General features: G+C 41.2%; 1 protein-coding gene and 1 pseudogene across 4 annotated transcripts in view; both read right to left on the reverse strand.

Moving 5' to 3' along the window:
* The window catches only part of LCMT1 (leucine carboxyl methyltransferase 1), a 63,168-nt gene that overhangs the window by 15,778 nt on the left and 22,146 nt on the right, over window positions 1–25,244 (reverse strand). For 3 of the 4 annotated variants that reach the window (XM_090277713.1, XM_090277712.1, XM_090277716.1), the window contains 4 exons: window positions 12,248–12,369; window positions 9,978–10,054; window positions 8,416–8,477; window positions 202–304 (listed from right to left, as the gene is read on the reverse strand). In XM_090277713.1, the coding sequence (XP_090133839.1) occupies window positions 202–304; window positions 8,416–8,477; window positions 9,978–10,054; window positions 12,248–12,369 (364 nt within the window). Of the gene's footprint in view, window positions 1–201; window positions 305–8,415; window positions 8,478–9,977; window positions 10,055–12,247; window positions 12,370–24,986; window positions 25,098–25,244 lie in introns of all 4 variants that reach the window. The other variant, XM_090277715.1, reaches the window with a different exon arrangement.
* On the reverse strand, window positions 4,560–5,802 carry LOC150009744 (ras association domain-containing protein 8 pseudogene; annotated as a pseudogene).

The following is a 25,244-nucleotide window of genomic DNA, read 5'->3' on the forward strand; positions in this document are numbered from 1 at the left end:
AGTATTGTATTTTACAAAAACAAAACAGGTGATTCTGATGTGAGAGAGACTTGAGAAACAGTGCTTCTAAAAAATTCAGAAAATTACTCAAGGTAGCAATGAAATGAAAAATGGGACATGGGTTTCATGCTGCACTTCCAACTGGCCTTGTCTTGTGTTAGCATGAAATCAAAAATGTGTAAGAAGTCAAAAAAAACTCACTGTGTATTCATGTTACATTTCTTTAGTTTCTCTTCCAGTTCAGATAAATCTCGAAGATCTGCTCCAATAATGGCATACCTCTTTGAATCCAACATGTGTCCATCTGCAAATACAAGAGATCATTTCAACAGAAATTAATAAAAAAAAGAGATAATTCCAATGGACATGACTTCTTCAAAATTAAATTTGTTTTTCTCCATTTTAAGAATACATGCTTTTTTTTTTTTTACTTTTGATACAAGTAGAGTGAAATTAACTAAAATCACATTTCCCAAAAACATCTATTAGTGTTTTGATGCATAACATTCCAGCTTTTTTACCAAAGTGATTAAACTCATACACACAACACAAACACTGTCTCACTATCTTTCTCTCTGTCTCTGTCTTCCTCTCTCTCAAGACACACAATCACCCCACACACAGAAAAAGAAAAGGGGGCCGCTCAATACTTGTTCTGAAAACGCTTTTTCCTACTTAACAGTGATTTCATGGCGTTCTGCTAAGTGGATGAAACAACTGACTGAGCTGATCCCTAACTACTAGATGTGATATTTCCAAGCTGTCTCTGTCTTGGGCACTGGGATGAGCATCCTGTATATGTTTCATGAAGCACCCCATCTAATTATTTCTTTAAAGTAAGTACAGCGTATCCTGTGTGATACATACATTCAGGGATGCTCCCTGTAGGGTGTAAGACAGAAATGTTATTTAAAGGTACAAACTTGCAATGAGTAGCAAATAAGTCCTAAAGATCTAATGCATAGTATGTGAACACTGACAACAATACTGTACTATAATCATCAAACTTGCTAAAAGACTAGATCTTAATTATATTGACCACTAAAAGGAAATGATAATAACGTGATGTGACGGAGGTACTAAATATCACTATAATGGCAGTCATACTACAACATATAACTGTATCAGATTAACAACACCTGGAATTTACACAGTATTGCATGTCAAATATATTTCAATAAAAAAAGTAGGTTGTGGACTTCTGGCCGAGATAGAGGCCTAGACTGACATGCTCTGTCTCCCTCACAATTGAGAAGGACTACAACTACCGCAAAACCAGAAATAACCAGAAGTTCCAGAAAATAAAGCTACATGGAAGTCCATGTATGAAGTTATAAAGAAGTGGTGCTTGTCTGGACGAGTAGGAGGGGTGAAGCCGGGGCAGAGAGGTCAAGCTGTGCTGGCAGTGGCACCGCAGTAAGCACAGACACCCGCATTTAAGGGGAGGCGAGAAGCACCTGGGGAGCACCCCTGGATGCAGTCCAAACCCGTCAGCTCGTGATTCCCACACTGGGGAAAGCAGACCCCCATTGCCTTGGACTGTGAGGGCTGGAAGGCATGGGGACAGAGGAGGAGACTCCTGGTCTCTCAGCGGAGAGTGAACAGCAGGAATCTATCTTGGACCCCTGCCTCCAAACAAAGCGCCACAGCGTGGTGAGAAGGGTCCCCCGGTAGTGATGGGAGTGCGAAGCTCTGCCCCCTACAGCATATGAGGTAGGAGGTGTGACAGCCACACCCAGGAAACAAAGATAAACACAAACTGTCAGGATGGCAGGGATCATGACAGAGATCCCAATCATGCAGCTGACCAGACAGCAAATACATGACTTATCAGACAAGCAGACAGGAAATCTCACTGAGGCACAGTTCAGAGCTCTGGTTATAAGAAAGCTTACAGATCTAACTGCGGATCTTAAACAACACGGGGAAGGAATGAAGGCTAGCCCTGCTGAAATGAACGAAAATACATATGAAACAAGTGGTGAAGGAAGGAAAACCAGGGATCAAATCAACAAATCAGAACATAGGGAAGGAACAAACAGTCAACCAGTGCAGAAAGAGGAAACAAAAAGTGAGGAAAATGAGGAGAGGCTCAGCTATAAGCGGGCCAACATCCAAATCATAGGGTTTCCAGAAGGTGAAGAAGCACTAGAAATTGAAAAATTATGTAAAAAAATAATGAAGCAGAACTTCTCTAACTCGGGAAAGGAAATAGACTTACAGATCCAGGAAGCACAGAGAGTTCCAGAAAAACTGGACCCAGGGAGAACCACACCAAGACACATTATAATCAAAATGTCAAAAATTAAGGATAAAGAGAGAATCTTAAAAGCAGCAAGAGAGAAGAAGAAAACTATGTACAAAGGGGTTCCAATAAGACTCTCAGCTGATTTCTCAAAGGAGACTCTGCAGGCAAGAAGGGACTGGCAAGAAATATTCAAAGTAATGAAAAGCAAAAACCTACAATCACAATCACTCTATCCAGCGAAGCTGTCATTCAGAATAGAAGGGCAGAGAAAGTGCTTCCAGGACAAAGTAAAACCGAAGGAGTTCATCAGATCCAAACCATTGTTATATGAGATGTTAAAGGGACATGTTTAGGAGAAGGAGGATCAAAACTATGAACATTAAAATGAAAACTGTATCACAACAACCAACAACAGAAGCTAGGGAATTGAAACAAAGGCAAACTAAGTAGGCAATGAGAGTGGGAAAAGAATTATAGGTATGGGGAACATATTGGGGGGAGGTCAGCGGGGAGGGGGAAGGGGTAAAGGGAGAGAGTTGGTGCAGGAATTAAGAAGCATAGTAGGAGGGAGTGGAATAGACAGGAAGATGTTGAGAAGAACTATGTGCACAACCAATGGCCATGGACTAATGCGGGGGAACAACTGGAGGGGGTGGTAACTGGTTGGAGGGGAACAAAGGGAAAAGAAACTGGGACAACTGTAACAGCATAATCAATAAAACATATTAAAAAAAAAGAAGGCTGCTACAAGGAGAATGAGGAGGTCAAAGAGAAAGCCTATTTCACACTGGTACCAACTGGCAGGCTGCTCTCTAAATGGTGTGCCTATTTGCAAGGTATTATGTTTAAAAGGGAATAATATATGACCTAAACTACTGACAAATAAAATAATATTTGCTTTAAAGTATTCCAGCAGAGGCTGGATGGCATGGTATCTCCAGTGGGTCTCAACCTGTGGCAGCATCAGAACCACACACGATGGTGGGATCCACCCTCATGGTTTCTGATACAGACTTTTAAAAATGTAGAGATTTGCATTTCTGACAAGTTTCCAGATGATGTTGATGCTGCTCATCAGGGACTTCACCCTTAGAGCCACTGGTACAGATGAAATGAGACTGGCAATAGTGAAAGTCAGGCAACAGGTTCATGGAAGTTCATCCATTTAGTCATAGTATTTCTGTGTACACCTGAAATTTTTTCAGTTCAAGTTAAAAAACAGATTTATGTTAAAAAGAAAACTGATTGTTTACCGAAAGCATCGCTTAACTTTCTCAAAGGTAAAAATCAGGGAAGGAGTTGGAACATCCAACAGCCATCCTGTGTCACTGCTGGTAACTCAGCAAACAATGTGGCAAAGGCTAAGCTCAGCGCAGAAGCAGGTTCTGTTATGATCTTGGTGCCTCCAACTGGCTGATGCCACTACACTAAGCCACACATCATAAGCTAAAAGAAATACCTCCCAGGAACCTACCAGGTGTCAGGAAAGCACCCAAGAGCAAGTGGGGAAACCCAAATCAGCCCCAGGTGCCACAATGCCCAAATCAGGAAAAGAATATAAAGAACAGGAAGGCACTTGTCTGCCACACTGTGAAGCCAAATGATTCCCAAATGTCTATGTGCCTTCTTGCAAATAACACACATATTAATAATAAGCATATTTAAATTGAGTTTTTCCATCTCTGACACACAAAAAACCAAGAACAGAATTTTGAAGCATGAAGTTCAGGGGACACATGTCTTACCAGAGATTTGGAGCTACAGGTAGCACATAAAACAGAAATGCATCATCATAATTTCTCTTAAAAATTGGCACAAGGTACAGGGGAGCTGAAGTGATCAGTGAACTTGAGGCACATGCAGCCATGACCCAGCAATATCCACAGCATGCTGGCATGTCACCCAGGAAGCACTGGAAGAGATGGCCCCAGTCTCATTAATGATAGACTCTGATGACTCCGACAGCATGCACTCCATCATGATTCCTGCGCCACTCTGAAGCTGGGGCTACTCAAGCTATGCAGAAATAGGTCCATTACCTGACCTCCAAGGATGCCTTCCCCTTGTTGTGCGGGGACCAGAAAGTGTTTACTACAGGATGCAGCCTCAGAGAGACTTTCAAAGGAGTTTTACTATTTCAGAAAAATATGCCATCTCAGCATTCAAAGTTTTATAACATTTTAAAATAGCAGGACATCATTTCAGCCTATCAGTTGGGAAAAACTGTATTTACTTTCTTTCCTTCTTTCTTTCTTTATTTTTGTTACTGTCTGTCATAACTTTATTGGGTCTCACCCCTAAAGACATAATGTTATACACATATGCCTTCAGGATTAAAACCAGATGAGATAAGATTCTGTAGCATAAAAAGATTACTGGGGAGCTGCCGAGATGAACCTGGCCACTTCAGGCACCCAGACTGGAATGTTGCCTCCCTTTCTATGTCTGTATGTGAGGCCTTTACTTCAGTGGGCTCCACTGGAAAACACAATCCTTTGTCTCTCTGCTGAATAAACTGCTGGAGACTGACTTAGTCAGCTCTTTAGTCTACTGCTCCGCTTCTTGCTCTTTGTTCTGTAATCGTTTGGTGGCTTGACCAAGAGATCTTTTGGCAGCTTTAGTACCAATTTCCAGCCTCAGGCTTGGCTGGCCTTCAGTCTCAGTTTCCCCTTTGACCTTACTGACCTTTCCTTTAACCTCTCCTTCATTGAGTTATGCCTCCTGGACTTTGCGTTGCAATTTTTTTGGCTTCAAAACCAGTTTCCAAAGTCTGGATCTGAGACAAATAGTCCTTTCATTTTCTCTCACATTCTGTCCTTTTCTGTCTTATTTCTTAAAATTGATCCTTCAGATGTTTTCCATTTTCCTGTCCAATTTGAAATTCATTTTCCTAAAATTCTTCCTCTTCAATTTCTACATCATTTCCTTTGCTGTTTTGCTCCAGGGGGACAATTTCCTCTTCAAAGGTAGAATTATATTTTTGCTCCCAAAATCGCATTTCTAGTTCATTTGATTCTAGCTTTCTCAATGGATAGAAGTTTTTCTGTCTGCAAACAGGTTAGCTTCTTTAACTCATCTGCTGTTGTTTTGCAGTTATCTGGCATCTTTTGCTTCAGTTCAGTTTCTTTACCTTTCCCCAAAATTTCCATTAATCCTTTGCTCCTCCATAAATGTTTATGATTTCCTATTAGGTTCTCTTCTTTGGACTGATTTGTCAATTCAAGGCCTCACTTTAGCTCAGGGAGGCAAACTCTGCCTGTATAAAGTCCTTTCAGAAATTTGAGCCACATCATCTGATATGGGTCGCTCAGGGAGATGGCCCAGCCCCGTTCCACGTAAAATAAGCTCTACATCACTAGCATACCGTCCCCATTTGTTTAAAGATATGACAGGACTCTCATGAGGCTCCAAATGTCTCACTATCTATCATATTCTATGAGAGTGTACCTTTCACTCTGACCTATCACTTGACCTAAGGCTACTATAATCTCCTGACAAGTTGTGACTTGGGTGGCCTCACAAACAATCCTCTAGATCCCATCCACCCATGCTTTTAAGTTCCAGGGAATACCAGCCAAGGGTCACCCAAGGGCCCTGACACTGTTCATTCAAAGGTGTCAGGTCATGCCTCTGGCTACGGAAACATGGAGAAGGCAGTTTGTGTAGTCAACTTAGCACCCTGGAGACCCCAAGCAGGAGGAATGTAAGGTAGTCTCAAGAAAGGGTAAAGCACCAGACAGGTATTCTAGCTAGGAGGAGTTATACAGGCCACCCGGCAGGGCTGGCCCAGGCACTGGGAACACGGCAGCACCAGGAGCACCTCGGCTGCCCAGCACCTATGCCAGGCTGAACATCCCCGCATACCTCCTTCCATGCAGCCTCCACAGGGGGAAGGCCCCAGCTCCCTGGTGTGCCCTACCTTCACCCCTCCCCTGGCAGCCTGCCCTTGGGAGTGAGGATGCCCCAATCAGGGGTGGTGGTGGTGGTGGGGGTGTTGTGAGTACCTGACAGCAGTTAGCCAGACTGGAAAAGATTAAAAAAATAAAAATACCCAGCATTAGTGAGGGCATAGGGAATGAGAATCCTTACTCCCTCTAGCAGAAACAGAAATTAGTAAATAGGGTCTTAAAAGAACAGTGGCTACAGCTAGTAGAATCCATAGTATGTAATTCTTTGAGTTGGCAATTCCTGCAAATATGCACCCATACACATCTTTTCTATAGCACTGTTTAATATACAAACATTAAAAAAGGAAGCAATGTAAATGATCATCAGTAGGAAACAGATTAAATAAAATTTCCATGCAAAGAAGTACTTTGAAGCCATTGGAATTGATGATAATAGAGCAACAATTTTCAACTGGTGTGCTTCAAGAATTTTTTAAACATGCAATATACCTGACGATTTAGTCAGGGGCACTGACCTCTTTTCCCTTAGACTGCCAAATAAAAAAATAAAAAATGACAACAGGTAATACAATAATAGGGGCCCAGTGTGAATGAATCAAAATCATGTAATTTTTAATATAAAAATATAATTATATTAAAAATATTATATAATATATTTTTTGGCATACTGCAGAATTTTAGAAATTAGTTTATGTGTACTATGAGATGAAAAAGGTTGAAAATCGCTGATGTAGAGAGCTACCCAAGCAGACAGAAGAGACACAGCCATGATTTGCTGGGACACGAAAAGAGCAAGTTACAAACAGTACATGTTAATTATTCAGTTTATTAAAATTACATATAAATATAGATTTATACAAAGAAGTATAGATTCATTCATTCAACACATATATTTAACTACAATATACATTTGATGTACTAAACTCATTCAACAGAAATTTCTTGAACCTTCTATGTGCTAGGCACTGGGCTGCATTTGTGTGTGCCTTTACTGATCTCTGGTTATAACATTCATCTGTAGCAGAAAAAATGAACACTGGTTTTCTTGGGTTGCAGAGGGATTGTGGAGGGTCTTTATTTCCTACTTCATATAGTTCTACATTGATCAAAAGCAATGTAAAGTGCCAGATCTTTTGCTACATATAATTGTTCTGACACAAATATTAACTGAATATAGAGAAAATCATAATAGCAGAAGAGTGAAAAAGCAAACAAATGGTCAACAAATGGCAAAGCCTGAATAGGTTCCACTTATAACTAGTATGAGAAAAATAAAGAATTGGGGAGACATTTTCAGTGGAAAACTAATTGGGCACCCAACCACTATAAGGACAGAATGACTAACGCATTGTGGTTGTGCGTAAAAGGGGGCTTAGGGGTAATCTGGGCTGGCCATTCAAGAAGACCACCTTCCCTGAACGTGTTTTCTGACCTGAATTATTATTAAGCTCCTTGAACTTCTCTGTCATACACAAACTGAAAACGATGCAAGTTTCTGAAGGAGATTTACCTTAATTTGAAAAACTTGGAAATGAGGAACATGCTGCTGGAACATTCATAATTAAAACTGGAGGGGAAAACGAGAGTGTGGGGGCCAAGGAGCTAACATAAGCGGGTGATAGTGGTGGGGACAGAAGTGGAGAATGTTCAGCCCCCCTCGATGACTTCCATGTAGGAGTGAGGGTCCAAAATTGACAAAGTTGATCTTTCCAAGGAAAGCAGGAAATCCAGATTTTCATTAAGAATTTCCTATCAAAATGCTGGCAACTAATTTATGTTTTTTTTAAGTTAAGATAGGGGATCTACAGACATCTAAGAAGAGTCACACAAAGAGCTGTTTAAAATTCCTTCATGCTAACTGTGAAGGAAGTATAAAGGGATCAGAAGTAGACACTGTGACATCATGTGTACAGGTGCACGCAAAGGCACAGATGTGCACACACACGCACACACCATCTTTTTTGTTTTTTTAGATTTTATTTATTTATTTTTAGAGAGAGGGGAAAGGAGGGAGAAAGAGAGGGAGAGAAACATCAATGTGTGGTTGCCTCTTGCACGCCCCCAACTGGGGACCTGGCCTGCAACCCAGGCATGTGCCCTCACTGGGAATGAAACCGGTGACTCTTTGGTTCGCAAGCCAATCTCAACCCACTGAGCCACACCAGCCAGGGCCACATACACCATCTTTAAAAAGGAAAGAGAAATAAAGCAAAAACAGCTATACAGTTCATATTACATTACTTAATTAAGGATACTTGCCGATTTGAAGTGTTTCCTCTGAATGTAATTCTAAAATAGGTTTTGATAGAAGAGGCTTGTATCTATGGTCAGATGGAAAAGAGGAGAAAGATGAGTCAGGCAGCATATTTACTGCAAAAATGCAGACACCCACTACAAAAATGGCAAATAGATATTGCTACCGTGGGGTCTTCTGTTCAATTCCATTTGATCAGAGGCGCATAAAGTAAAACTTCAGTGGACACCTTCCTCGGATTAGGTCAGCTAAGCATTACACTCAGAATTTGATGTCAATCACAAACTGATCATGAAATACTCAGACTTGGAAATAGCTAAAGACAGGCTAGCAAGAATTTCCCAAATGTTCCAGTATTTGTAAAGCAATCTCTACTTATTTTTCCCTCTTCTCAAACAAAATTTTAAAGATAGCTATTATTTCTCATAGATGACTTAAAAAGCTGAGTTAGACCTAACATCCCTAACATTTATATGCTAACTGCCCCCAATCAAGACTATGGAAAAAAATAAGAGCCAAATTTTCAGTAATCCAGCAACCATGCACAGATGCCAATGCACTTCCCGCTCCAGTAACCAACAATAGCTTGAATTAGAGCCTCCTCTCTTATACTTCACTAAGGTCTAACAAGCTTTGTTGCACTTCGTTATAACCACAGCATCGAAATTTGCCATATGTCATCTGAAAAGCACATTCAATATAAAATATTCTTTTCCATTTGGAAAGGGTAAAAATCTTATTTTCATAGGCTAAAGTAGAAAAAAAATCAAAGCCTGAAAAATATTTCCAGTTTGTAGAGATTAGACATTTCTAAAGGATAACCTTAAACTTTTATGCTTATTAAATGTTTGTAAATGTAGGAATTAGAATTTTATTTCAATGACTTATTTAAACAGAAGGGAGAAAGTATGGATTAAAACTATTGAGAAACCTTGACCTTGGGCTGGAAGCGAGGATTTAAATCTCAGTTCCACTCTTCCCACCTGGGTGACCTCAGGCAAATTAATCAAACTTGTCTGGGCCTCAGTTTTCCCATCTGTAAAAAGGGACTAAAAATAATACTTAACTCATGAGTCTGCTCTGAGGATTGACTGAGACAACCCAAGGGAAGCATTTACTATGGTGCCAGGCAAAGAAAAGCTCTCAGCAAAGGTAACCAAATTCATCATCTACAACTTCGCAAACCCTTTGAAACCTGGAATGGCTTCCACAATATCTCATATATAATCACCGATTAACTTTAGTCTCCATTCATTCATTCAAAAAATATTTACTACATGTCTATTTGGAACCAGATACCTTTCTATGCCCTGGGGATAAAGAAGCAAACAAAATATGCATAAAAAATCAAATTATTTAAATTACTATCTCTGGGTAGAGGCAAAGGAGAGGATGCATTTCCTTTTGAAGACTGCATGGCACATTGGAATGAGGATCCCAGGGCAAGACTGAAGGTCCAGAGATGGTCAAAGGAAAGCAGTGCACAAAAACGAGATCCTGACAATCAACTCGGACACCTACAGAGAGCCAGTTCTGAATTTTTTCTTCTGGCCAAAGCCACACTTACTTGATGCTGTGCAGTTTCCTTGTGACTATCATTGGAAAGTCGACTTCAAAATATTTACTTGGGAGAAGATCTTGATCCTGAGGGAAAAAAACATAATAATTGTTAGAATTACTTATTCATGCATACATTTACTGATCATCTTCATGGACCAAGTATGAGGCTCCAAAGAGCAATGTGGCACTTAAGGGTTTTAAATCAGGGAAACAATATGGTCGGAAATGCACTCTCCAGAGGCAACTTCCGCCGAAGATGGACGCACAGGTAGACACATTTTGCCTCCTTGCTCAACCATAAGGATTATAACTACTTCAAAACAAAAAAAAAACAACAACAACCAGAACTGCCAGAAAACTGAACTGTATGGAAGTCCGACAACCAAAGATTTAAAGATGTAATACTCATCCAAACAGTTAGGAGGGACAGAGAGGACACGTTGTGGCAGAGGCCAGGTGGCAGCAGTGGCAAGGCAGTAGCTGTGGCCAGCCAGCAGAACAAGTGGTTACACATTATAAAAGCTGGATCAGACCTCACAGCTCATGGTTCCAGCACCAGGAAAATAAAGCTTCATAGCTTCTAGCTGTGAAAACAAGTGGGGGTTGGGGGTGGTGGAAGAAACTGCCAGTCTCTTAGCACAGTCCATTTAGAGGCTCCCCACCCTAGAACATAAGCAAATCCACCTACTCTAAGAACCATCAGCCAGGCAATAGCTAGAGGGGCACCAGTCCCATATGGGAAGTGGGTGAAGTGACTGGAAAAGGTGTGAGTGCTGAGCAAGTGGCACTGTTCCCTCTGACCCCTCCCCCAAATACAGCGCTACAGGCAGTGAAACAGGTTGCCCAACACTGACAAATAACCTAAGGCTCAGCCCCTTATAACATAACAGGTGCAGCAGCTCTAACTAAGACACAGAGGCAAACAAGGAGGCTGTCAAGTTGAGGAGACAGAAGTATGGCTCAAAAGAAGAAGCAGATCAAGACTCTAGAGGGAGAACTAAGCAAGGAAGAGATGGCCAACCTAACACAGAGTTCAAAACACTGGTGATAACAATGTTCAGAGAAATCATTAAGCATGGCAATCACATAAGGGAAGAAGTAAAGGTTATATGAAGTAAAATGAAGAAAAATCTACAAGAAACTAATGGTGATGGGAAGAAAGCCGGGATTCAAATCAATGTATTAGAACATAAGGAAGAAATAAATATTCACCCAGTACAGAATGAAGAAAAAAGAATTGAAAAAAATGAGGAGAGGCATAGGAACCTCTGGGACAATTTTAAACATACCAACATCCGAATCAAGGAAATAAGTAAACAAACTTTTTGGCCAACCCAATCAAAGCACTTCATCAATGTGAATTACTCTTAATCTTGAATGCAGAACAGAGGCAAACAACAGTAAAACTGAGTTGAGGCCCATGAGTTCTTGCTTCAGTAAGAGAAAGGTTGGGAGCTCTAATGACTACAGACCTTCTTATCAGGTGAGCTGCTATGGGACCAAAGAGATATGCAGGTAGGGTTATGCCCACATACTATAGTTTATCTTCATGTTCATCTGCAAGAAATCTGAGAAAATGCATGTAGATATTACTGCCTCATGACCAACCTCAAAGAACAATCAAGAAAAATCTGTACAAACCTACAAAAATGGAAAAGCAATCAGTGAGGTCTTTATAGGGAAAGGGTTTGGCAGTGAAATTACAGCCCAGGAGTCAAAGACCAGCACCGTTGTCCTGGTTCTGCCACTAACTAGATCCAAGTCTCTTTCCAGTGAGTGTGTTTGTACTTGCTCTTGAACCCTAACAGAGCAGTTAAGGGATCAAATCAAAGAACGGCTACAAAAGGGCTCTGAATTACATTACCATTACCCCACCATGCAAACCTCCAAATTTTACCCAGAACACCATTACGTCAACAATAAAATCTTATTTATTATCAAAATTATAAACGCGCGTGCTCTTTGTCTCAGTAATTCCACCAATAGAATTTTTTCTGCTGGTGCATTTCCACACATTCAGAGGAAAACATACACAGGATTATTATTAATACCCTGTTTGTAACAGCAAGAAATGAGGAACAACCCACATGGCCTTCACTAGGACCCTGGTGCTATGAAACATGGGGCTGAGGGTGCTTGGTGGCATGAAAACAGCTAGGGACATGGCTGGGAGATGGGCTGTCACTGCATGTGCTTTAATGTATTCTTTGAATTTTTTAAACCAGATAAACATCTTCAAAAACAACTGGGGAAAGATGAGAGGGGATTTTAACTCACCTTTAATATCCAGAAGGTGGTATCCATCCCAGCCCCAAGGTTTATAATTTGACAGTGACATTCTGTCTTCCGCAGAAATGCCTTTGTAAGCTGACCGATACCATGAACTCGAGCAAAATATCCTAAGAAAGAGACAGGGAAACAAGTTACTCCTCGGTGACAACAGTGACCTCTGCAAAGTCCACCAGAGAGCAAAACAGAACACTCCTGCCCTCCTCAGGGTCAGGAGTGTCACTGTAGATTCATGTGAGATGTGGCAATTTTCAAATTCTCTCCCCACTTTTTTAAAGCTGTCTGAACCAAAGTAAACACAATCTATTTAGTGTTGGAATTGACTATCTTAAAAGAAATAAAATGTCCTGTAATTTTACTTAAGAAAGACAAGGGTTTTATGTCAAAACATTTAATTTAAATGTTTCTCCTGGAAAAGTCCTCTGGGAATTTGACCTCTTGGCCTTTTTCATGGCCATAAAGCTAGTCAGTACTCTGAAAAAATTCAAAATTGCAAAATCTAATGGAAAATATTTTTAAGTCAGGAAATTAGGCATATAAATATCAAACCAAAGAAAGTGGTATTTTGACTTCTAGAAAGATGGCTGCGGAGTAGGGGCAGTGTTCTCAGCTCGCTCCTGTTAGGGAGAGACTCCAGGAACGAATGCAGAGAGGAGTGACTGACTCAAAAATTACCCTTCCTTCATTTAAAACAACTCCTATCTGTTTCTCCTATGAAATAAGAGTCCCAACATCTCCACAAGTATATTAATACGGGCTCATTGGCAGCCTAGAGAGAGATTGTAGTTGGGGGAGATATTGGAGGCTGTGGGTTTCTTGCCTAGGTTGTGTGATTAGGTTTTAGCAGCATCTCCACAAAAGATCTCAAGACAAGGTGGACAGAGTGACTCTCAATCAACTAACCAGAGAAAAAGATCCACCAAAGAGTAGCTGAAATACAACCAGCCAGATTAAAGAAATAACATCAAGGACAACACAGACGGAGATCCAAGAGGGCGGAAGAGTAAGTGGAAGCTACACTAACCTCCTACCAGGACCAGCCAGAGTTAACTCAGCCCCAGTACAGCAGACAGACCATTCCCCTACAAGTGCCGTCAGCCTGAGGGGAAATAAAAGCCCTGCCTACAGGAATTAAAGCTGCCACATCCACGGTCCTTAAGCCCAACGGCTAATCACAGATTGAGTAGATTAACAACTAAAGAAGACAGACAAAGGCAGTAGATCACTGGAAGTCTCCAATAGGCTGCCTAGGGCCAGTCTGGTACACGAACTGACACTACCAGAGGCAGATCCAGGAAGAGCAGATCATTCTAAGAAAGCACCAACAAACAATAGGAATCACAAAAATGGGGAGACAGAGAAACAACCCCCCATAAAAAGGAAAGGTAGAATCCCGAGAGAGAGTTCTAAATGAAATAAGAGGGGAGCAAAATATCAGATACAGAATTCAAAACATGGATTATGGAGAAGCTGAATGAGCTCAGCGGAAACTAAAAAGAACTCCAGGGAAACTACAAGGAACGCCAGAAAAACTACAAGGAACTCAGAGAATCACATAAGCATGAAAAAGGACATAGAAGCTATCAATAAGAGCCAGGAGGAAATGAAGAATATGATCTCTGAATTGAAGAACACAGTAGAAGGAATTAAAAGCAGGCTAGAGGAAGCAGAAGATCGGATCAGCGAGCTGGAGGACAACGTACACAAAAACTCCCAGAAAGTGCAACAAAATGAAAAAAGGCTGAACAAGACTGAAGAGGTTCTAAGACAGCTGCAGGACAACATGAAACGTAATAATATCCGTATCATAGGAATTCCAGAAGGAGAAGAAGAAGAGCAAGGGATAGAAAAGCTCTTTGAAAAACTAATGACAGAAAATTTCCTTCACATGAGGAGAGAAAGAGTCACGCAAATCCAGGAAGCACAGAGGGTCCCAATGAAGATGAACCCCAACAGGCCCACCTCAAGACACATCATAATTAAAATGGCAACATTCAAAGACAAAGAGAGAATCCTAAAAGCAGCAAGAGAGAAACAACTAATAACATACAAGGGAGCTCCAATAAGGCTATCCTCAGATTTCTCAGCAGAAACACTACAAGTCAGAAGGGAATGGCAAAAAATATTCCAAGCAATGAAAAACAAAGGCCTACAACCTAGAATACTATACCCGGCAAAGCTCTCATTCAAAATGGAGGGTGAAATAAGGAGCTTCCAAGACAAAAGAAGGCTAAAAGAATACACCTCTACCAAACCAGCAATGCAAGAGATGCTAAAGGGTCTGCTTTAAGAAGATAAAGAAACAGAGAGAGACAGAGAAGAACACGAGTACAAAGGGGAAAATTGACAATGAATAAGTACTTATCGGTAATAACCTTAAATGTAAATGGATTAAACGCTCCAATTAAAAGACATAGGGTAGCTGAATGGATTAGAAAGAATGACCCACATATATGCTGTCTACAAGAGACCCACCTTAGAATAAAAGATCTACACAGACTGAAAGTAAAAGGATGGAAAAAAGTATTTCAAGCAAATGGACAAAAGAAAAAGCCGGGGTAGCAATACTTATATCAGACAAAACAGATTTCACAGTAAAGTCCATAAAAAGAGACAAACAAGGGCATTTCATAATACTTAAGGGAAAAATCCATCAAGAAGATATAACCCTTATAAATATACATGCACCTAACTTAGGAGCACCCAAATATATAAGGAAAATTTTGAAAGACTCCAAGAAAGATATAGACAGCAACACACTCATAGTAGGGGACTTTAACACCCCATTGTCAACACTGGACAGATCTTTGAAGCAAAGAAACACCAAAGATATTGAGACACTGAACAACACTCTAGATCAAATGGACTTAGTCGATATATATAGAAGTTTTCACCCCAAAGAAGCAAAATATACATACTTCTCAAGTGCACATGGAACATTTTCAAAGATAGACCACATGGTAGGACACAAAACAAGCCTCAATAAATTCAAGAAAATGGAAATTATATCAAGCATCTTCTCTGATCACAATGGCTTAAAACTGGAAATCAACCTCAAGGAAAAAACTCAAAAACATTCAAACTCATAGAGAATGAATAACATGCTATTAAATAACGAATGGGTTAACAATGACATCAAGGAAGAAATCAAAAAGTTTCTGGAAACTAATGATAATGAGCGCACAACAACCCAAAACCTATGGGATACAGCGAAAGCAGTCCTAAGAGGAAAGTTCATAGCAATACAGGCCTACCTAAAAAAGCTAGAAGAATCTCTAATAAAAAATTTAACCCTACAGCTACAAGAACTAGAGGAAGAACAATAAGCAACGCCCAGATCAAGTAGAAGGAAGAAAATCATCAAGATCAGAGCACAATTAAATGACATAGAGTCTAAACTAACAATTCAAAAGATCAACAAAAGTAGGAGCTGGTTCTTTGAAAAGATAAACAAAATTGACAAGCCTTTAACCAGGCTCATCAAGAAAAAAAGAGAGAGGACCCAAATAAATAAAATCAGAAACGAAAGAGGAGAAATCACAACTGATACCACAGAAATACAAAGGATTATAAGAAATTATTACGAACAATTGTATGGCAAGAAATTTGACAACCTAGAGGAAATGGACAAATTCCTGGAAACCTATAGTCTTCCCAAACTGAATCAAGAAGAAGCAGAAAGTCTGAATAGACCAATAACAGCTAGCGAAATTGAAGCAGTAATCAAAAAACTCCCAGCACACAAAAGCCCTGGACCGGATGGCTTCACAAGTGAATTCTACAAAACATTTAGGAAAGAACTAACTCCTATCCTCCTCAGACTATTCCAAAAGATACAAGAAGAGGGAAGAATCCCAAACTCATTCTATGAAGCCAGTATAACCCTAATTCCAAAACCAGGTCAAGACACAACAAAGAAAGAAAACTACAGACCAATATCGCTGATGAACATAGATGCTAAAATCCTCAACAAAATATTGGCAAACCGGATCCAGCAACACATTAGAAAGATCATACACCACGATCAAGTAGGATTCATCCCAGGGATGCAAGGATGGTTTAATATTCGCAAATCAATAAACGTGATACACCACATAAACAAAATGAAAGACAAAAACCACATGATCATATCAATAGATGCAGAAAAAGCATATGAATAAGTACAGCACCCATTTATGATAAAAACTCTCAGCAAAATGGGAATAGAGGGAGCATACCTCAACATAATAAAGGCCATATATGAGAAACCTGAAGCCAACATCATACTCAATGGGCAAAAACTGAGAGCATTCCCCCTGAGATCAGGAACAAGACAAGGATGTCCGCTCTCTCCACTCCTATTCAACATAGTCTTGGAAGTTCTAGCCACAGCAATCAGACAAGAAAGAAATATAAAAGGCATCCAAATTGGAAAAGAGGAAGTACAACTGTCATTATTTGCAGATGACATGATAGTGTACATAGAAAACCCTATAGACTCCACAAAAAAACTACTCAATCTAATAAGCGAATTCAGCAAAATAGCAGGATACAAAGTCAATATTAAGAAATCGAAGGCATTTTTATACACCAACAATAAAAACTCAGAGATAGAAACTGAAAGAAAAATCCCATTTACCATAGCAACAAGAAAAAGAAAATACCTAGGAATAAACTTCACCAAGGAGGTAAAAGACCTGTACTCAGAAAACTACATAACACTGAAGAAAGAAATTAAAGAAGATACAAATAAATGGAAGGATATACCATGCTCATGGATGGGAAGAATCAACATCATTAAAATGTCCATACTACCCAAAGCAATTTATAGATTCAATGCAATCCCTATTAAAATACCAGCAACATATTTCACAGACCTAGAACAAATACTTCAAAAATTTATATGGAACCAAAAAAGAGCCCGAATAGCCACAGCAATTTTGAGGAAGAACACAGTAGGAGGAATCACAACACCTGATATCAAACTATACTACAAGGCCACAATAATCAAAACAGTCTGGTACTGGCATAAAAACAGACATATAGATCAATGGAACAGAATAGAGAGCCCAGAAATAAACCCAGGTTCATATGGTCAACTAATATTTGACAAAGGGGGAAAGGACATCAAATGGAGTGAAAAGAGCCTCTTCAACAAATGGTGTTGGGAGAACTGGACAGGGACATGCAAAAAAAATGAAACTAGACCACCAACTTACACCATACACCAGAATAAACTCAAAATGGATCAAAGACTTAAATGTAAGCCGTGATACCATAAAAGTCCTAGAGGAAAAAATAGGCAGGAAAATTTCAGATATCCCACGTAGCAACATTTTCACTGATATATCTCCTAAGGCAAGGGAAATAAAGGAAAGAATAAACAAATGGGACTACATCAAACTAAAAAGTTTCTGCTCAGCTAAAGAAAACATCAGCAAGATGAAAAGGAAACCAACCATATGGGAAAACATACTTACTAATGATATCACAGACAGGGGACTGATCTCCAAAATATATAAAGAACTCATACGACTCAACACCAAGAAGACAGACAACCCAATTAAAAAAATGGGCAAAGGACCTGAACAAACACTTCTCCAAAGAAGACATACAGAGGGCCCATAGACATATGAAAGTATGCTGAACATCATTGGCCATCAGAGAGATGCAAATAAAAACCACAATGAGATACCACCTCACACCAGTCAGAATGGCCATCAACAACAAATCAACAAACAACTTGTACTGGAGACGATGCGGAGAAATGGGAACCCTGGTGCATTGCTCGTGGCAATGCAGACTGGTGCAGCCACTATGGGAAACAGTTTGGAATTTCCTCAAAAAACTAAAAATGGAACTGCCTTATGAACCAGCAATTCCATTGCTAGGATTATATCTGAAAAATCCTGAAACACCAATCCAAAAGAACCTGTGCACTCCAGTGTTCATAGCAGCACTATTCACAATAGCCAAGTGCTGGAAACAACCTAAATGCCCATCTATAGATGAGTGGATCAAAAAACTGTGGTACATTTACACAATGGAGTTCTATGTAGCAGAGAGAAAGAAGGAACTCCTACCATTTGCAACAACATGGATGGAACTAGAGAGAATAATGCTTAGCGAAATAAGCCAGGCAACAAAAGAAAAATACCTTATGCTGTCACCTATTACAGGAAACTAATGAACAACATGAACAAATGAGCAAAATTGAACCAGAGCTATGTAAACAAGAAGTCGTCGTCGGCAGCCGTCCGTCTCGAGAGACGATGGTGTAGCTTCTTAAGAGTCTATCTGCACCGCCGAGAATGGCTGTGCAGTCCGACTCGGGAGTGACATGGTAGTATCTGTCTCCTCCCGTGTTGAATCGACATCTTGCGATGACGCTGAAGCTACAGAGCCTGGGCAGGGTAATATGGAGGGTCTGCTGTTGCCCATGCAGCAGACCCCCCCTCTCTTCGCAGCTGAAGGATCCAAGGGAAAGACGGAGTCAATACAGCTTGGGTTCAGGTGCGCCGCAGGATTTGCCGGTGTTGACTACAACGTCAAACCGCCTTAGGGACTCCGGCTCCGGATTTTCTGTCGGGGTTTACTCCCTTAGCCTTTCCCCTGAAGAGGTATGCCGCAAGGCAGCGGAGGTTTTTTGGAGTCAGAGTTTTCCTTCTCTGATGTACCCTGACTGGAAGATCGAACCAGCGACACTTAGCTCGCAGGCCGACGCTCAATCCACTGAGCTAAACCAGCCAGGGCAGTAAACAAGAAGTAGACTAATAGTAACAAGGGGGGAGGTAGGAGTGAGGGAGAGAAGGGGGTAAGAAGGGGAAGGGTCAAGTCAAAAACATGTATAAACGACCCACGGACATGGGCAACTGAGTGGGGACTGAACGTGGGGGAAGGGAAGGGCAGCGTGCAGGGAAACAAGAGGGCGAAAAAAGTGAGACAACTGTAATGGAAAAACAACAAAAAAATTTTTTTTACTGGGGGAAAAATGAAAATATGAAGAATGGAAATGCCAGTTCAGTGAATATTAGGTCAAAGATTTTCCTTCACGTTGTATATTTTTCTCCCTATTTGATCCCTCCAGAGTTTGGCATTCTAAACAAGTAAGTAATGACATAAGTTTCTTTGCAGAAAACTAATAAGACCAGTTGTTAATAGAGCTTCCTTTTTTTTTTCTTTTTTTTTGACCAAGTCTTTGACTGGAATGTCAAGCCTAAAGGTGACATATTCGGGCTCAGGTTGTTACCAAAAAGCCCCGAGGAACTGGGAATGACTTTCAAAGGTAATAAAAGCCCACGAGATAAAAGGCCTGGTACCATGGTTGGTTGTGCAGTCCACAGCAATCTTTCCAGGGAAGGAACGAAGTTTGTTTTCCTGAAAGATGGCTAGAAGGGACCTTAAGGCACAATGAAAAACCAGAAAGACTTGGAAAGGACAGGTGTGTACAGGCAAGGATGAATGCCAGGTATGTGGCTCAGCTTCTGTGCCCTGAAGAGCAGACTGAGGGTCACCCTAAATGTTCCTTGGGTAAGTTCCAGCAAAGCAGAACAAAAGATCATAAGTGATCATTTGCTGCTCTTGTTATGTTTATGCAAATGAACAGGATAAATTTAAAATGGACTTACTGTAGTCCCTTTAGAGACAAGGAGGGTAACCTTAGGGAAAAAAATCATTATGCAAGGAAAATCACAATGATCAGCAGTAGACTAAAAAGTAGGGCAACTAACTGTCTTAAAAGTTTTTTCTCATTTAAAAAATGGTTTCACTTGAAAATTAAACCATGTCTGTGATATCATCAAAGATATTCAAGTTGCAGGCAAGTAGAATGTCAAGTGCCCTGCAACTGGATGTCTCCCCAATAAGACAATCTTACAGATTTAGAGATTTGTTTGTGGGTTATGTTACATAAATTAACATGTGTTTTCTGTTTTCAAAGGGCATAAGCCTATAATCGCATTACCTGAGTGATTGTCTGTACGCATAAGCCTCACTTAATCCTCTCTGCAGCGCTGCCTCCTGAGACTCAATGGTTTGGCTGAACTAAATGGCTGGGTTGGTGAAGAATGGGGTGTCTGTGGGAGTCACTTTAAAACTGGTTTCTCTCTTCTATCCTAATGGCTTGGACAGAAAGGGCCCAGAGGTCTGAGACGGGGGAAACCTAAATTATTTCCCTCAGCCCAAACTAAGTATGGTGGGAAAAAGGGTTTTGGACAGGTGAGATGTGCCTGGCACACCTTCCTCCAAAGAAGTCCTTCTTTTCCCTAATGTGGGACATTGAAAAATTAATCCCTGCCTTTTGTAATCTTGTAGTTATGGATTGAATGACGTATTTTAACCCTTTTCGCCAAATCTGTTGCCCCCAGAACACAACAAGGATGCCAGTCTGTTAAATCAAGCACGCCGTTGTCCGGGGACAGCCAACTGACCTGGAGTCTGCACGATCCTTCCCCATGTGGGAAGGCCACCCTCCCCTCCACACCCCCACTATTATTAGGGTTTTCTGGACCCAAGGGTAGGTAGGACGACGACCATGTCCAGCTTGAAGCAGCTAGAGGAGCTTGAGACCTTCGCCCATTGTCCTTTACAAGATTACAAAGGGTGTTAATATCTGAGAGGAAGGGATAGTTATTTTTCACGAACCAGGGGTATGGACTTGAGGGGGGATTGCTGGGGGAGGGAGATGCTGGGTGGAGGGGAGTAAAGGGGAAAAAATTGGAACTATTGTAACATTATAATCAATAAAATCCAAAAAAAAAAATAAATAAATAAAGAAAGTGGTGTTTCTCATCACACTGCTGTCTTCTTGGCCCTCCAGTGATAGAGCCTGGATCTTTATCAAAGAGCATCAGATGGGGCGGAGCAGGGCACAGACACTGGGCTGCCTGATAAAATGACTTGTTAAGCTCTGGGCTGGGGAGATAGGGCATAGGATATGGAAAATACAGGAGGAAGAAAGGAATCCCCACTGCTCAAAGTGCAAATGTTCTAAGAACCAAATTTGAGAGTAGCATTTAGGAACTTTTTTGCAACTTCTTAGGAATTTTATGTCTATTGAATCTACTCATAAATACCTGGGACTTGTATTTTGTATGTCTCCTTCATTTATTTTTCTAGTAAGTCACTTATTATATTTTATAGAAATAGACACAGTAAACTGGCTATTGGAAAAATACATATCCTTACCACACACTGCTTGGGAAGCACTCTCCTAGTGCATTGTAGGCCACCAAACTAGAGATTCAAATCCAGAGAGAAGAAGGAAGGAAGGAGGGTTGACATGCAGCCTGGGGCACCAAGTCACCATGCAGGTCCCTGCCTCTGGAGTATTCATTAGAAGACCTGCCCCCTGAGAACAGGAAGGAAGCTGAAGACCTTTTAGCCAGGCTTTGCTCAATCTTACTGACACCTGGTTTCACCCTCAGCTCAAGTAAACAACACATCCTTATTTGCAGAAATCCCCATTTTTAATTTTCTTTGCATTTCTTTTTTAATGTTACTATTTTTAAATTATATTTTATTAATTATGTTACCACAGTTGTCCTGATTTTCCCCCCTTTAATAGATTATCAATTTCTTGCTTTCTCTTCTCCTTCTGGCACCCCTATGATGTGAATGTTGGACCTCTTAAAAGTTGTCCCAGAGGCTGCTTATATATCCTCAATTTTTTTTTTTTTTGGACTCTTTTTTCTTCTTGTTCTGATTGCTTGCTTTCTGCTTCCTCAATGTTCCAAATCATTGATTTGATTCTCAGCTTCATCCACTCTACTGTTGTTTCCCTGCAAATTATTCTTTATTTCAATGAGTGTATCCTTCATTTCTGACTATGTTTTATGCTGTTGAGGTCCTAAGTTCTTGAGCATCTTCATAACCAGTGTTTTGAACTCTGCATGTGACAAGTTGCTTATCTCCATTTCATTTAGCCCTTTTTCTGGAGTTTTGATCTGTTCTTTCATTTGGGCCCTAGTTCTTTGTCTCCTTATTTTGGCAGCTTCCCTGTGTTTGTTTCTATATATTAGGTAGAGTTGCTATGTCTTGGTCGTGTGGCCTAATGTAGTAGGTATCCTGTAGGGTCTAGTGACACAGCCTCCCCTATCACCCAAGCTGGGTGCTCAAGGTGCACGCTTTGTGTGGGCTAAGTACACCCTCCTTTTGTAGTTGAGCCTTGATTACTGTTAGCAGGTCAATGGGAGGGACTTACCCAGGCCAGTCAGCTGCAAGGACTGGATATGACCACTGACCACCAACCTCCACCTTCTGTGGAGGATCAGCTGTGCAGGGACATGGTGGTGGTGCTCTGACGTGATCTACAGCTGCCCTCTCAGTGTGCAGGCTCTAGGGTTCCTGAGTGGTGTAGGGCAAGGTCAGCCCCCACCTTTGTTTTGCCTGGGGTATCCTGCCCAAGCTATAAAGGAATCTGAAGTGGCTGCTACTTGTGCTGGGCTTGGAGATTCCCAAGAAGCCAAGATGTGAATCTAAGCTGTTTGCTGCTAGCACTGGGCTTGGAGTTCATTGAAGCCAGCTGTTGGTTGATTGTTTGATGAGATTTAGGAAGCTGTGAAGCATGAGCTATTCATATGGAAAAGCAGCTTGGGTGGGCCCATAAGTTGGGTGGGATGGAATCTGAGGGGATCTCCAGGGCAGGGCACACAGTGTTAGCCAAATTGATGGGAGTCTCAGGTATGGCACCAATTTGCTGGCTCTGTGGGTGGAGGGTTTAGACAAGGGACAATGGCCGATGCTGGCCTTGATGCCAGACACTTCAGTTTCTCCCTATATGCCACTGGTGCCTTTCAAGCTGCTACGCCAGTGCTGGAGTCCAGAGGGAGTCTGTCTGAGTAGGTGAGTTCGTTTGTTGGGTCTTTAAGAGGGACTGCTTGGGGCTGCAGCAGTTTCTTCCATGAACTCAATCTCCATTGGTTTTTGCACCCAGAGTCGTGGGGACTTATGTTCCTGGCACGGGAACCCTGGGCTGGGGACCTAGTGTGGGGCTGAGGCTCCTCACTTCTGAGATATTCCTCCCAAATTTTTATCTACCATATGTAGATGTGGGACCAGCCTGTTCCATGTCTGCATCCCTCCTACCAGTCTGGAGGGATGTGGGTCCTTTAATCCCATAGTTGTCAGACTTCCATTCAACTCGATTTCTAATGATTCTGAGTGATGGTTGTTCTATATTTTAGTTGTACTTTTGATGTTGTTGTGGGAGGAGGTGAGCCATGTCTGCCTTCACCGCTATCTTAACCAGAAGTCCTCTTTGCATTTCTTATAGACCCTATCTCTAGGATCCAGTCTTCAAGTCCAGATCCCTGAACACACAGGAATGATTGTCATTTGGTCAATTTCTCAGTCTGGCTGAAAATAATTCAGTCCAGTCAAGTCCTGTGACTTCCCTGATGGAAATTACTTGCAGAGCCTAATGGTGTAACTAACAATATAATAAAGCAAAAAATGTAAACCCTTATGTGAACAGGCACTTCACAGTAAAAGATATATATAAATGAACCCTGGCCAGCAAGCTCAGTTGGTTAGAGCATTATCCCACTACACTAAGGTTTTCTTCCTATACCATAGTTGCAGGTTCAATCCCCAGTCAGTGAACATACAAGAATCAACCAATGAATGCATGAATAAGTGGAAGAACAAAATGATTGTAGGGAACCGTTCCTCGTGGTTTAGGGAATTGTGGCCCCAGCCTGAGCATGACTGCCACCAGCGTTCTGGCTGTGCTTCTCTTTAAGTTTCAACATAAGGCTGTGTGTGGAACATGACTGAAAACCACTCAAAGGGTTACCAGGGGATTTAGATTTAAAGAATGCTTATTATGGTTTAGAACTTGCTCTGCTTTCTTTTTTTTTTTTTTTTGCTCTGCTTTCTTTATCATTAATGTAACATAAACAATCTCTAGCAAGGAGTGTATGAAACCTTACACCTGATGCCAGTGTGGCACCAAGATGTTTGATAGACCCTGACACAGACTGGTCACTGTACTCTCTATACTAGTACATGTAATCTGTTACTGTCAACTGTAATCCTAACGCCTCCAAGCTATTGATGATTCATGAATCTTGACCTTGTATCTCTTGTGTGTATCCTCCTCAATAAAAGGCACGAGGGAAGAAGGTCTAATTGCTGTTCTCCCCTAGAGAGGCAGCCACCTTCCTTCCCCCAGACATAATAAAGTGTCCTGGGTAAAAGTTTGTTCCGCCATGGTCACGAAGCCTCTGCTGGACAGAGCAACTTCCAACCAAGCCTAGGGTGTGTGAGGCACATCCACCTCAAATGATGTTTCTTTCTCTCTCTCTCTCTCTCTCTCTCTCTCTCTCTCTCTCTCTCTCTCTTTCAAATCAATCAATAAATTTTTTTTTAAAGACATACAGACTTCCAGCCAGGATGGAGGCATAGGCAGACACAGTTCACCTCCTTCCAAAATCATAAAAATGATTACATCTACCTCAAAACAAAAAACAACCAAAACAACCAGAAAATCAAACTGCATGGAAGTCCAACAAAGATATAAAGAAATAATACTCATCCAGACAGGTAGGAAGGGCAGAGCCAGGGAGCCAGGATGGTGAGGACACGGTGTGGCAGCAGCAGGAACAAGGTAGTGGCTGCAGCCAGTCAGCAGAAATAGCAGTCACACATTAGAGAAGCCTGGAGAGTCCTGGCTGGTGTGGCTCAGTGGATTGAGTGTTGACCTGCAAACCTAAGGGTCACTGGTTCAATTCCCAGTTAGGGCACATACCTGGGTTGCAAGCCAGGTCCCAAGTTGGGGGCATGCGAGTGGCAACCAACTGGTATATCTCTCACACATTGATGCTTCTCTCCCTCTCTTTCTCCTTCCTTTCCACTCTCTCTAAAAATAAATAAATAAAATCTTTTAAAAATACTAAATAAATAAATAAAAGCCTGAAGGGACACCCGGGGAATGATCCCAGTCCCAAGCCAGACCGCAGAGCTCACAATTCCAGCTCTGGGAAAATAAAGCCTCATTGCTTCTGGC

Source organism: Furipterus horrens, unplaced genomic scaffold (genome assembly GCF_987537825.1).
Source record: "Furipterus horrens unplaced genomic scaffold, mFurHor1.1.pri manual_scaffold_5, whole genome shotgun sequence".
NCBI lineage: Eukaryota > Metazoa > Chordata > Mammalia > Chiroptera > Furipteridae > Furipterus > Furipterus horrens.